The following is a 14,433-nucleotide window of genomic DNA, read 5'->3' as shown; positions in this document are numbered from 1 at the left end:
CAGCACTAGTGATGTTTCTGCTAAGACTCCCAGTGTTGCGCACAGCCTGTGTCAAGACAGCGCTGTTAGTCTCTGTATCTAGTGTATTTAAAACACAGTGCTATGAATCGAGCAAGAAAAGCCTTAAGCCTGAATTTCCCAAAGAAACTAGTGATTTTAGTATTGTGGGTGAAAGCCCTTTAAAGGGGCCTTGCTTTTCAGACAGGGAGGGGTGTTGTAGTCTGTTCTTTTCTGTTAAGCTGTTTCGATTTTGGTACTAAAATATTAAGGGAGCCAGTAGCATTAGTCACTCTTGGCCCAAATCTTCAGAATCAGAGTGCTACCTCTAGCACAAGTCATCTCCTACTGGGAAGACTGGGATTTCTTACAATGATCTATTCTATTTGCACAACTGAAGATGCAACAGGTTGCATGTGGTAACTTCACTTTCAGATCTCTGTGCTCCTAACTTACTATGACTCACAAAGGCCTTGAGGTACAGGGAGTCAAATTATAAATCAAATTATTTTGCAACAGGACGAAACATTGGCCACGTAACCGTGTCAGCCTCTGGAGCACAGAGTTCAAGCGCACCTGGTATTTCTAGAAATGCCACTTTAAGTGGATGCTCCCTGCATAGCCATCTCAAAACACAGACCACGGCAGTGTGGCAATAAGGACTTGCTAGCTTAGTTGGATGGGTGGGAAGGGATACATTCTCAAGCCTTCTTGATTCAATGCTTTTATTTTTCTAGGGAATGTTTCCAGAGGACAAAGCAACATCGAAAGTTTACAAGTCTTTGTATTCAGCTCTTGCCCCTTTAAGAGAAAAAAACTACATTGGATCTTTTAGTGCTGTTGGTGGTCTTCCCGCTGTACAGAACGCAGAGACGGCCCCTGCCCCAACGAGCTTACACTCTAAGAGAAAGATACAGAGAAGATGGATTGCACTTAGGAAATCGAGGAGGGTGGGGATGACAGTTTGTCATAGTACTGGTACCACATATTGAGGCTAACATATCTTATTTTTTGTGCTGGCGATGAGGACCGAGACACTGCACAGACCACATATTTCACACAACAGAACAAGCTTTCTCTGCAGCTTTGTGGGAGGCAGCAATGCAAATTTTCAAAAATGATGTGCAAGGCAGCCCATGGCAAGAAGACATTTATTCTACGTAGAAAGTTTCACTTATTTACACACTTCTTAGAAATGGAAATAAAATTATAGTTAACATGTTCCAAAGAGGCACATCAACCAAACAAATGTCCTTACAAAAATAAAACTTTCAAACCACATTTCTAAAATAAATATCATCAAAAGGGTAAGAAAAATAAATGTACATGTACCCAAGTGACTGTGTTTAAACACAAAGGGGTAACGTTCTTTATGAAAAAGACAGCCATGGGGTCCCAGTTAAACCACCAGCTGCTGAAAATACCTCTCTCCCACTGACAGAAGAGGAGAAGAATCCTCAACTGCAAAGAGCAGATTGTTTTAATAAAAATATAAAAAGGACTATGTTAGTACAGAGCATTTTAGTCTTTGCTGAATCTTGCTAAAAGCAGCATTCCTATGAGATTTCCCTTCTGAAATCTCATGAAGTGTTGAGAGAGGCTGGCATGTTTATTCTTACTCAGAAAATAAAGCTAAGTCCCCTCTGTGAATCTGCATAAATCCTGTTCCACAACAGAATGTGTGCAAACACCTCGTATGATTAATAAAAAACCCAACTGCTGGATAGTGCTTCTCAAGGATGGAAAGCCTTTGTCCAAATACAGCACTATCTGTGGAACAAGCTTTACAGGATGGCGAAAGCTTGACTCACAGAGAGGAGTCGTTAGTTATTTCAGGGCAACATCATACCAATTAGGCACAGTTAAACACAGTATCAAGGTTTCCATGGCAGCCCCTTACAATTTAAGGGCCAATTCACTGCCGTCCACCTACCCAACTTCAGCAGGCAGTGTCAGGATGGCCAGCAATATTCACAGTGTTCCAAGGAATCAGGAGGCAGGGCATCCCGAGCCCTGGGTCTCTCTCAAAGGGTGCTGTACCATACTAAGTATTTTGTTTCTGTTCTGTTTCTGCCTTTTCTATTCTGATCATTTAGTCTACCTGTTTAAAAAAAGCAACATATTCAGGTTACAGAGAGTGGTCAATTAGGCCAAGGAATAATATATTCACAGTGCAAGCTTAACGTGGGTTTACAATGTACTGGTCATGCATAAACCCCTACAGCATCCTGGCAGGCATTTAAACACTTAATTGATGTGGGGTCAGGTTGCTAATGAACTGACTGCCGAATGGACTGTAGCCAGCTTTGAATCAGCAGTAGGCTTTGTATCTGGAAAGGCTCAACAGGCACATCAAATCAGTGGTCATCTACTTTAACTCTCTTTGCTTTCAAGGAAAGGTGCTGTAAGGGAAAGAAAAAGAGTGTTTAGTATTTATGGCACCATTTCATAAAAATCCAAGTACAGAATATTGAATTTTTAATCCCTCATTAAATCAGTCTCCATGCCTGTATTCCAGAATACCTTATAGACTCCACAAAAACAACAGGATTTACTGTTTATTTGTTGATATTTTTGTTTGTTTTTGTAAAATGCATTGAATCTTACTGTTCCTCTGGAAATAAATGGACAAACTCCAAAGTCAAATTTTCCCTAAGGTATTTAACAAAACCTAGTACACATGTTAGTGTATGAACAATTTTCAAGAGAAAGCAACCTTTCAGTGTCTACTATTGCAGGTTTTTGTATGAACAAAATAGTGTCTATTTAGATACATGATTTAGCTACATTTCCCATCCAATTCTTTTATTTGCATGTGCAATTGTGGAATTTGCTCAGTAAATTGGGTAATTTGAACTTGATCTTTTCAAAAATCGTGTCTAAAGTTTTCACTACAGTGATACTGCATTTGAGCATCATAATACCAGATCTCATTCCAATACATTCTCATTCCATAGGAGGTTTCCATTCTGGGATCCCTCCACATCAGGGAAGGTTTGTTTCACAAGAGAAGCTGCATATTCCTATTCCATTCAGATTACTCCTGCATAGTTGGCAGTGGCTGGCCTGAATACAGCCTCACAATAATACTGCTCTGTGTGTGTCCATTTTCTGACCACCCTGAGAAAAACCAGAATTTGGTTCTTTACATTGAGATGCCCACATCATTGTTTTGCTAGAAGGTTGCATATCAGAAGAGCTTTATGAAGAATCTCACAATCTTATGATGCATGTGGAATGAGGCTTTTTGGCATTGCTTTGTACCTCTCAAATTCCTCTTAGAACAGAATAATCAGTCTTCCTCCCTGCTTGATCTCACACGTGGAATCCATGTAGCCAGAGTGGGTAGGAATGGCGTCCCTAGCCTCTGTTTGTCAGGGGCTGGAAATGGATGACAGGAGAGGCATCACTTGATAATTACCTGTTCTGCTCACTCCCTCTGGGGCATCTGGCATTGGCCACTGTCGGCAGACAGGACACTGGGCTAGATGGACCTTTGGACTGACCCAGTCTGGCCATTCTTATGTTATGTTTATGTTCTTATTTGGTCACCTCAGCCCTACCGTTCAGAGTTTACAGACTGCTATTGCAGAGCCTAGCTTCAGTGTCACAAGCACAGGGATAATATTCCACTCCTTATCAGCCCAGCCCTGTTCTTATAAGGCAGAGCAAAGGTGTGTAGATGAATGAGGGCAAATTCGGCTGAAGCTTGGCCCAAACGAGATAGAGGTGATGAAGGCTGGCAGGAACGGGAGGCAGCTACTGAGGATATGTGTTTGCCCTTTGGGGATATGACTCATGACTTTTAGAGGTCATACTCAATCTGTCATTGCTTCTGTGTTCCCAGATATCAAGAACTTGTAGGCCTTTTATTCATGCAATGTCAATCAAGAGACTGAAGAATTTCCTCTAAGAGAGACCTTGCCTCAATGATTGATACATACAGCATTCCAAAGCTACATTACAGCTGCAAGGTCTGCTTTACGGATGTGAATGGGTAATGGTTAACCGGTGCCCAAGAACCCGGCCAACAGTCCCCGCGTGGGGCTGGCCTTGCAGGCTGGGGGCTGTTCCAGCCAGGCTGGAGTGGTTCACTGCCTGGGATCCCACTTAATCGATTAACCAGTTAAATGTAATGTTTAACCAGTTGAGTGATTACATGGGATTTTACATCCCTATTCTGCTTAGGGCCATCCTTGAAGAAGATTCAGAAGTTTTAGCTGGAACACAGTATGTTCCAACTTGCCACCTGAGATGCTACAAGGCTATTGTGTCAATGCCTCATGTCCTGCATTAGTTAACTGTTCACTTTTGGATGCTATTCAAGTATGTGCTATTGGTCTAGGACACTGTTACCTAAGAAGTCACCTCTTCCCCGGTGTCCCATTGAAACAATTATCTGCTGGATGCTCCTGCTATTCAGAACTGGTGGCAAGGCTCTCTCTGCTGGGTGTTTCTGCCTGAGGCACTTGCTCTAAAAGGGTGTATCTAGACTACAGGGGTTTTTCCGATCGCGGTAAACCTCATTTTACGAGGAATAATGCCTTTTTTTATAGTACTCTTTCAAAAATAAGTACTCTTTCAAAAAAAGGCGCTACTGAATACAAACTGTGCTTTTTCAAAAGAGAGCGTCTAGACTCTTTCGAAAAAGCGGCTCATTTTCTTGAAAAATCTGCTCGTAGTCTAGACGCTCTCTTTCAAAAAAGCCTCTTTTGAAAGATTCTTTTGAAAAAGCCTCTTTCGAAAAAGGCTTGCAGTCTAGACGTAGCAAAAGGGATTTTATGGCCAGAATTTGGCTACTTTCAGGCTCAAGGCAAAGCATCTGGTTTTTTAAATAGACGTTAAGCTAGAAGGATAACATCAACTGGAAAAAATAAGAAACATCCATATGAAAATGGGGTGTGTGCTATCATTATGGGTACCTGCCAACCTGGCTCATTTTTCCTATTTCACTTTGTGTGTTTGAGCTACTTTGTGTACAGGGAAGCAAAACAAACTCACAAGCCAGTATTTCTTATCCATAGTCCTGTAGCTCTAATCAACTTCTGATTTCACTGCTTGAAGCCTAAATTTTTCTATTTATTTACTTATTACAGTGTCTTGGGGCCTCAGGTTATATGATTATACATCCACCTACCCCAGGTGTCCTAATGAATCAATCTCCTTAATATAAAGCTGCTAAATACAAAACTTGAGTTACATTTATCCATAAAAGGATACTGCTTGTTATGACTCCAAATTTTAACCTCTAATTTATTTTCCTAACAGAGCAGTTTATCATTGCTATGCTTGAAATCATGAAGTGTTGGTATTGCCCAGACATTTGTTTCAATGCACATGAAGACTTGGGCCATCTCAAGTTTACACTTACTAACAGCAAGTCAACAGAACTGCTGTGAGAAGTGCTACTGAACACACACCTTTGAGTACAGAACAGCTCTGTGCTGAATTTACAAATGGACTTCAAATGGAGAAATACAACTCCGAGTCAGTATCTAAACAGGCTATACTCCAGTATGGAAATAGAGCTCTTAGCCTCCTGCTTTATATTAAATCCCCTGTCAGGACTCACACTCCAATCCATTTCTAACCCCAGCAAACAAAATAAAAATAATGAAGAAAAAAAAGCTTTAAGTACAAGAGCTGCCAATACAGCAGTGGTACCATTTGATGTCTATGTCGAGTCCGTACCGTTCCTTCTTGGTAAAAGTGAGGTGCCAGTTCTAACAGCCAAGTGGATTCAATAGCAGTCACATCTCTCATGTAGTATTTGGAGGTCTGTATGACCTCATTGTAGACTACCCTGAAAACAAAGAGAGAGAAAAAATGAGGTCATATTATATAGCAGAAGGTGAGATCATATTATGAGGTCATATTATATAGCAGAAGTGGGATCCCTGATTGCAGGGAACAGTCAGGACAAAGCTTATGGGTGGAAGAGTGTTTTGAATAAGGCCAGAACATATACTGCTTAGTTTCAGAAAGTGAGCACACCAGAATCATCTGCAGCACCCTAGGCAGCCATTGCCAAGAAAGCTGGAAAGTTGTCTCTAAGACTTGTTATAAACATCCCTCCCCAGGGACAAAAGCACCTCTAATCCTCTGCTCTGCTCTCTCAGTAATCCAATTCATAACCTCACCACATGGAGCTATCTTCCATATACAACAAAATAGACAAAGCTAGCACCACACTGCTTGGGAAGGAGAGACTCTCCTTTGAGAGCAGAGGATTAGTGAACAGAAGCATGAGGAAAGTTCTCACTTTTCTCTTCTTCCCCAAGACAACCACTGATTCATTTGAAAATCTGAGGAAAACCAAAATTAAAACCAGAGTGAGAACACATTATACTCACAGTTGATAGGCAAAGCAGAACAAGATATTATATTCCTCCCATACTAACAACAGAGACAGACTAAAGCAACCCAATGAACACTGTCCACAGCCCAGTATATTGATTCACACATGAACATAGCCTAAAACTACAAATAAATAAGTGGAGATGGAAGGAAGATGGATAAGGTAAACGTATTGTCATTTTAGTATAAAAAACTAATCTGTAAGTCCCACATCATAGTTTCAGGACTATAATTATAGCTAAATCACAGATTGTTTCCCTTCCAGTCAGAAAGAAAAATGCTCAGTTTTGCTAGCCAATTTTATGATATACTAACACCTGCATGACTACTCATCAGATATAAGGAATAGACTGATTTAAAAGAATGGGTGGAATATTCATTTAAGAGAGTCATGTCTTTGTAAGTCAAGATGTGATATATACAATTCCCTGTTTGGAACTGATTTGTACAAAAATAAATCCAGCCTCTTAACATATTTGGAAGCTCACCCAAAGATCTTACATAGTATGCATGATTCCAAATGCCCTTTGCAAATGTTACATAACACTTCATATTTCATACAGAAAAAATAAATAAAATACAGCTAAGGAATCAGCTGATTCCCGGCTTACACCCAGTCCCAGACACTGCACCTTTGCTTTTTAAATGTATTAACAGCCTGCCAGCTCCTAATACATTTAAAAATCAGAAGTGCAGCAGAGGGAACCTGGCGCAAGCCTGCTGGCTCTTAATACATTTAAAAGGCAGAGCTGCGGCAGGGTTAGCACCTGCAGTTTCCCACCCTTATCAACTAATGAAGTAGCCGATGGAAATTCCACTGATTACTCAATTAACTGATTACTCACAATTTAACATTCCTATCGACCATTTAGTTATTTCAAACCTTTAGCATAGCTTCAGTAAAGTACTGTAATTAAAATATTTTAAAATGGCAACATGAATACGTGAATATGCAAATGTGATCCTTATAAAGTTGTAATTATAGTATTAAACTGTACATAGAGAGGTTTAAATATATAGCTGAGTTGATGATCTTTGCTCATCTTGGTGATCATTTCATGTTCTATCTTTAAGTACTTACATACAGTACCTTGAATGCCTCCTAACACTTCCAGTGAAGCAGGAAAATGCTAATATCCCTGTTTCAGAAATGAAGGAGGCACAGAAAACTAAGCAACTTGCCTAAGGCAACACAGAAATTTGGTGAAGCAGGGATTTGAACCCATGTCTCCTGAATCCCAGACCATTAGCACTGGACTATCCATCCGCATTATTTTCCCTCCAAATCCTCCCTTTCCAGTGCTTGCTCGCTCTCGCTCTCTCTCTCTCTCTCACACACACACACCTACATGATTTTTTCAAGCTGTCCCCTACACTATGCTTGAGTTTGGATGCAAAATCCCAGTTAATCGGCTAAACATTAGGTTTAACTAATGTTTAACTGGTTAACCAACTAAGCGGGATCTCACTGGTCCAGCCCCCTAGCCTGCAGGACTCCCACTCCCATGCTGGGCTGGGGCTGCTCTCAGCTCCTGCTGAGGTGGGGGCTGCCAGCCAGAGCAGGCAACTGGTTAAGCATTTTCTCCCAACCTAGCAGTTTTATATGAGTGTTGCCTAAAGACTGTTGACAGGCAAGTCTCCTTTAAACTTACATTCTGGGAACCAGGATCTTCCAGGTGTGTTGCTATATTGGTGCAGTTATTAATGGGGATTTCCTAACAGTGTGCGATGTGGAGTGCCTCCTAGTCTAGACAGACAAGTGAAAGCAGCACCAGCTTACCAGCGAGGAGGCTTCTCTGCATACAGCACTGAGGTGGGATGGATGTGCAGTTCCTGGTCATCACGGATAGTCCTTGAAGAGAGAGTATTATTTCAGATTTAGTGATTGCAAATTTATTCTTAACATTTATTTACTGGAGACTTTTCAGCCCAGTCAAAATGCTAATAAATTTAAGTACTGAAAGAGCTGAAGCAAGTTAAAAATATGCAAGTTAATGCACTGGCCCCTCAGTTGTAGAGATCAGGCCCAAATTCTGGATGATATCACCCGGGAAAAAGTTTGGAGCAATCATTGTGTGGGTTTGTCTACATGGGGAGTTATTCCATTTATAGACACTCCTATTCTGAAACAAGAATATCAACAAATGGAGATCACTTTAAATTCATACCCTGTATCATTCCAATTTACTTTTCATGTGTAGACAAGCCCTAACACTGAACGGATTTCTGCCCATATCATAAGAACAGGGCTTTCCAGGCTTGGATTAAGTTGCACTGGAGGTGCTATGGAATTGAAGCATTTATAATTCTTGCTCACATTAGCACATTAGTTAGTATCTACTGACAATTCCCTTCTATCAGCCTTACTGTCAGCATTTAACCAACAAGAGAGGTGATAAACAGTGTTTGGAAACTGTTAAATGTAGCTCTGGAAGACCTCATTAATGTAATGAATTGAGGAAACTTTTCTTGCTCTGTGTCTATCTAGAGAAGCATCTGTTTGTTAACTATCCAGCTCTGTCAATTCATAAAAGCATACTAAATAAAAGGACAATTCTAAGGAATTATATACATCAACACTGGGGGTGAAGATAAATTTATCCTTGAGGAGGGGAGGAGGGCTTTGCGATAGGACAGTGCTGCTACGTCACATCAGATCAGACGCAAAAATATTCCACTTAGCAAGGAGTGAAAATTGAGGAGGATTTGTAATGTAAAATATTGGTGAATGTAAAATATATATAATTAAAGCAATAACTCTGATTTGCTGTTTCATTCCTATTTGAGTAGGTATGGGGGGCTTTAGGGCAGGCAGCTGGAGGTGTCTGGAGCACCGGAGTCAGGGAAGGAGATGTGGGGAGAGGGGTGCACCAGAGTCAAGGCAGGGGGCTGGGGATGCTGCCCAGTGCACAGCTTCCCTATAGCGCATCCCCAGTTCCCTGCCCTTTAACGTGCCTGCAGTGCCTCTCCTAGCTCCGTGCACCCAGTTAGCACCAGCCTGCAGCAGCAGAGCACAGCTGGGAGAGTGCACTGCAAGCCACGCCCCAGGCCTGCTTAAAGAGAATGCCCCAGGCAGGCTCTTGCCACAACACAGACAGCTCTTGCCAGAGCAGCACTTCCTTACTTTAACCTCGAATCAACATACCTGTAAGCTCCAGTGGAGTGACATTTTGCTGCATTAGCAAAAAATCCAGAAACAATACACCTCAGGACAGGATCTGGGTCACCTAAAGAAGGAAAATGACATGTTATTCTTCAAATGTATGTGATACAGGGCTGATACAATGACAAAAAAAATCACCTAAATACTCTTCTGTCATTAAGTGCAACATTGAGGGTTTCAGAGACCAAAGGCTCAGAATTCACTGTTCCCCTCACTTTGGTTTCATAGTAATTCTAAATTACTATGTAAAAAAACAAAGGTGACACATTACATACCCTGGAGAGAGCACCAACCATAAGCTACATCTCAAGATACTATGAGGAGTAGGTGATACCAGCCTGATTTTTAGATGTACTAAGCATTTGAAACTGCAGCTGAAATCAAAAGGAGCTATAGGTACTCAGCACAACTGAAAGTAGCACCAAATGTCGATACCAGGCCTGGCCAAAATATGGCCCATGGGCTGGTTTTGACCTGTGGACACTGTGAGGAGCATCACACCACCCACACACCACTCAAAAAAGCGGCTGCGGGGTGGTTTTTCTTTAAAAACTGTGAGTCTGAAGGGGTTCCAGAGCACATGGCTGCAACCTGTGTGGGGGTGGGACAGGCAGCGAGGCTGATTCAGGAACCACTGCTGGCTAGTAAGTCTTCTGACAGAGCTTCTCTCTGGCACCCCAGCCCCTACCTTCCTCAACCCTCTGCCTCTGCTCCCACCCTCCCTCCACATACCCAAATCCTCTTCCCCTCTCCTATGCCCATATCTCCTACCCCAGCTCACAGTCCCCTCCTGCCCTACCTCACAACCCAATTCCCTGCCCTAAGTCACGATCCAACCCCCTGTACTCCAGTCCAGTGCCCCAGGCCACACTCCCTCCCTTACTCCAAGCTCTCTTTGAGACCAAACTCCATCCCAGTCCCTGCACTTCCTCCATAAATATGAGGGATGAGTGCAGCCCTCAACCACTTTCCAAATTCTTGGTGTGGGTCTCCATCAAAAATTATTGCCCACCCCTGATCTGTACTGAACCTTGATTGTAATGAGGGAGATTTTCAAAGGTATGAATCGGGGGTGGATGGAAATCACCCATTAGGTTATATTGCTGGAGTTATTATTAACAATCACTAAACTAGACTGCTGCAGTCAATTAAACCATCAAGGTTTGAACAAATTTTTATTATAAAAATTGTAGCAGCTGCTACTCTTGAAAAACATATTTTGAAATCAGTTTTATTTAATATACATTATCTTTAGGCTGACAAGACACATTATTCCTTTAAAATAGTAAGAAAATAAACTGATAGTCAGGCGATTCAATATTCAGGTGAACTCTGAAAGATAAGACACAAAAAGTTCTTATTCTGTGGCTCCTACCTTCACTGGATTTCTTTGGCACTTTAAATTTGACAAGCAGCTTTTTCAGTTGCTCCCTCACGGTTGTTGCTCTGACAAGCCCTTTGTAGTTCAAAAAGTGTTCCTGACACCACTGAGAACTCTTGCTGTGCTGTATAACAACAACAATACAAGAACAATTACAAACACCACAGTAAATCTTTCTGCTGCAGTGCAGTCTAGTTCTGTTCCCCAACTATTGTGCTTTGTTTGATTTTGTCTCTCTCCATATATAAAAAATGTCTCCTGCGAGACAGAGTGACATCATGTGTCACTCTGCATCCCACAACCCCTCCCTCCGCCCTCAGCCACATAGCCTCCTCCCTTCCCCCGTGCTCCGCTGCCTCCGCGCTCCACTCTCCCCCATACTAGAGGGAGAGGAGGAACGGGAGCCACAGGTCACGTGGCTCCCGGGGCTCGGAGATTCCTCCCCAGTGCTCCAGGAGCTGCGCAGCCTCCCCCTCCCTTGTGCTGAGAGCGGGGGGTAAAGCCAAGGAGCAAGCTGGGCCTGGCCATGGTGAGGCCCGGCCTGGCTCAACCCTCCCAGCAAGCTGAGCCCACTGCAGCAAGGCCAAGGCCCGGCCTGGCTCAAGCCCCGAGTGGCCAGGGGAAGCAAGCTGTGCCTGGCACGTGAAGGGACAGAGTCAGGCCTGTCTCCCCGCAGCAGCCAGGGGAAACTGGGATTTGGGGGGGCAGAATGCAAAGACTCGGGGCTAGGAGGGGCAAGGGATCAGGGAGACCAAGAGACAGGGTGGCCTCGCAGCCGGACTCCTCTCAGTAGCTGGAGGGGGGCCAAGAGCCGGGGCCTGGTGGGGTAGCCTTGGGGCTGAGCCCTCCCCAGGGGCCGAGCCCTCCCCAGGGGCCCGGAGGAAGAGCGGAGGCAGCCTCTGACCCTCCCTGGCAGTGGAGGCAGGAGGGAGAAAAGATCCTGAGCCAGGTGGCCTCAGCCCCGGGCCCTCCCTGGCTGAGAGGGGGTTGGCAAGCCTAGCCCCCTAGTTCTAGTTACTGTAGGAAGTTAACAGCAAGTATGAATCTGAATTGCCACTGCCTACACTGTCAATTTCAAATAGACATAATAGCTTCCAATGCATAAGCACACTTCCAGCACTTACTTCCCACTAATACATCTGAGTCATTTCTGGGGATGTGGTGGGGAAAAATATTGTCAGCTATTTCATACTATCACATAAAAGTTCTTTGTCTTAGTAGAAATTAAATCTGAGTCAATTTTTTGTTGTTGCTACATTTCAAAGGCGGAAGTGCTGCATGGCATTCCATCTTTCAAATGTACAAGAGCCCCAGCAGCATTGCAAAGATCTAAATGCTGCATGGAGCCCAGGGCCAGCGGGGGACTCCCTGAGTCCCCTGGTGGCTCCTGACTCTATGTGGCAATTTCGCTTTGAAATGTACAAGAGCCCCAGTGGGGACGCTTGTACATTTCAAAGATGGAACGTTGCCACTTCTGGCATTAAAACCACTGGAATCTATCCTCTCTTCTTCCTCACCCTCAGGAATCCACATGCACTCTACCCTGCTTACTTTAATAAAAGCTTCATAAACATTAAGCATAGTGAGATGATCACCCTCTTCCACAGCAAATTTTCTATGTTTCCTGATCTGTAAAAAAAGAGAAAAGATGCATTTTTATATGGAAATTACTTTCTGTTTTCAATGGCCTTTCCTACTGCTCTCAGTTCTTACCATCTTGAGTCTTTATTGACCTTAAACTCTTAATTCACAGCTTCCCCAGTTGATATAAAAGTGTCACTCTTCAACATGCTATATTTTCAATTAAATTACATTAATGAAATAAAAGCTCATTTGCACAAAAGAAATGGGATTTACTTACTGTATGTAAGTTAGACTTGGTTAATTCAGAGGTAGAAATACTTCTATTTCATATTCAATAATTTTATCAGCCTGAAAATAAATGTACCTCTTTCCTCTCAAAAGGAAGGTCATAAAGAACGATCTTCCTTTCCAAACTCCTCAAAATTGACTAATACCAACTTATGACCCTAACATTTCCAAACACTCTCTAGGACTCTCTGAAGTACAAGGCCTCCATCATTAGCAGAGGACTGTCTGCAGATTTTGCTGTCCTGCAAACTTCCCCTTTTCTGCATTACCAAGAAGAATGGGCAAGGGCAGAAACCCTCAGTTCCACTCTACACAGCAGACTTTGCAAGTCCCAAATAGATATTAGTAAGTTTTGGCAGATAGTCAAGATGTGAAATAAGTGAAGAAAATTATGAGATGGAACTTACAGCCTGAGCCTTCTGGTTTGGAGGGAACACAAAGATGTTCTGAATCTGCATCATGGCAGCAATGCTCAAGATCTCTTGAGAGCAGCCATGGTTTCCTGTAAAATATGTGGTGAAAGGTTCTTGCTTCTAAGCTTATGAAACATAAATAATACCACAAAAAAGAAGAAACTTACTCTTAGACTTTCTAGATGAAAGTATTTTACAGCAGCAATGGAAAATGATCTTGTTTCATTGTGAGGAAAGAGAGATTTAAGAATTTCGCAGAATAAATCATTCAGTCCCTGCAGCAACAACAGGTACAGACAGCTCTACATGCTGTCATACATAGACCTTAGAATCAAGGACTAGCAAATGCCTAGTGTCACATTTCTGTATGCACTTATAGTAAAGTATAAAGAAATAAAGAATATGTATCTTTTCTACAGACTTAAGGGAAACCGTTGTAACAAAGTCTGTTTTTATATACTGGGCAGACATTAAAATAATTTTCTTTAAAAATTGTGCTCCTTCTTTTCGTTTAAAAGACAACTTGTCAAGTTATGGAGCTTGTGAAAGACTCAAACAGCAGCTCTGCTTGCTGTACAGTGTGGTAGATGCAGTCCAACACAGAGCCTTGCTAACATAGCCCATTCCCTGTATTTTAGTCTTAGGTCCATCTTGAGCAGGGGCCACTACCTATGAAGAAACTTAGGTTGGTTCTGTGATGAATATGTATTTTTATTTCACTGAGGGTATGTCTACACTACAGCACTAATTCGAACTAACTTAATTCGAACTAAGTTAATTCGAACTAAGTAATTCGAACTAGTGCATCTAGACCTAAAAACTAGTTCGAATTAGCATTTTGCTAATTCGAACTAGCATGTCCACATTGAGCGGACCCTGAACCAAAGTTAAGGCTTGCCGGAAGCAGTGCCGGCAGGGCATCAGGTTAGGACTTAGAGCACGGAGCTGCTGTCTCAGGCTAGCCGAGGGCTGTGCGTAAAGGGACCCGACCCCCACCCTGGACAGACAGTTCTCAGGGTTCCCCGCTTGCTTGTCTACGCCGATGAGGGACAGCAAAGCAGTCCTATCTTGGAGTGCCCTGAATGCCCACACTCGGCACAGCACAGCACTCGGCCATCAGCCCGGCTGCACTTGCCGCAGGCTGCCATCCGGGGGGGTCAATTGGGGGGCTGCAGGAGAGCTTCCACCCCGAGGAGCCCGCAGAGCCACCCCAGTCCTCCCCATCGGGGGCTCATACCCCATTTCTCCCT

The 14,433-nt window shown here is 43.0% G+C and overlaps 1 protein-coding gene across 3 annotated transcripts in view; it reads right to left on the bottom strand.

The window, feature by feature from the left end:
- Positions 1 to 682: 682 nt before the first annotated feature.
- DHX35 (DEAH-box helicase 35) overlaps positions 683 to 14,433 on the bottom strand; it is a 70,019-nt gene continuing 56,268 nt past the window's right edge. Inside the window, exons 14-20 of one of the 3 annotated variants that reach the window (XM_075901330.2) lie at positions 13,178 to 13,272; positions 12,450 to 12,527; positions 10,893 to 11,022; positions 9,500 to 9,581; positions 8,135 to 8,206; positions 5,662 to 5,800; positions 683 to 2,399 (exon numbers count right to left, since the gene is read on the bottom strand). In XM_075901330.2, coding sequence (XP_075757445.1) covers positions 2,355 to 2,399; positions 5,662 to 5,800; positions 8,135 to 8,206; positions 9,500 to 9,581; positions 10,893 to 11,022; positions 12,450 to 12,527; positions 13,178 to 13,272 — 641 coding nt within the window. In that variant the 3' untranslated portion in view covers positions 683 to 2,354. The remainder of the gene's footprint in view (positions 2,400 to 5,661; positions 5,801 to 8,134; positions 8,207 to 9,499; positions 9,582 to 10,892; positions 11,023 to 12,449; positions 12,528 to 13,177; positions 13,273 to 14,433) is intronic. The other 2 variants (XM_075901329.2, XM_006126194.4) reach the window with 2 other exon arrangements.

The sequence above is a fragment of the Pelodiscus sinensis genome, chromosome 17 (assembly GCF_052426305.1).
Source record: "Pelodiscus sinensis isolate ZL-2025 chromosome 17, ASM5242630v1, whole genome shotgun sequence".
NCBI classification, from domain to species: Eukaryota; Metazoa; Chordata; order Testudines; family Trionychidae; genus Pelodiscus; species Pelodiscus sinensis.
The sequence above is the reverse complement of the archived record's forward strand: the minus strand, read 5'-3'. Positions and strand labels throughout refer to the sequence as shown.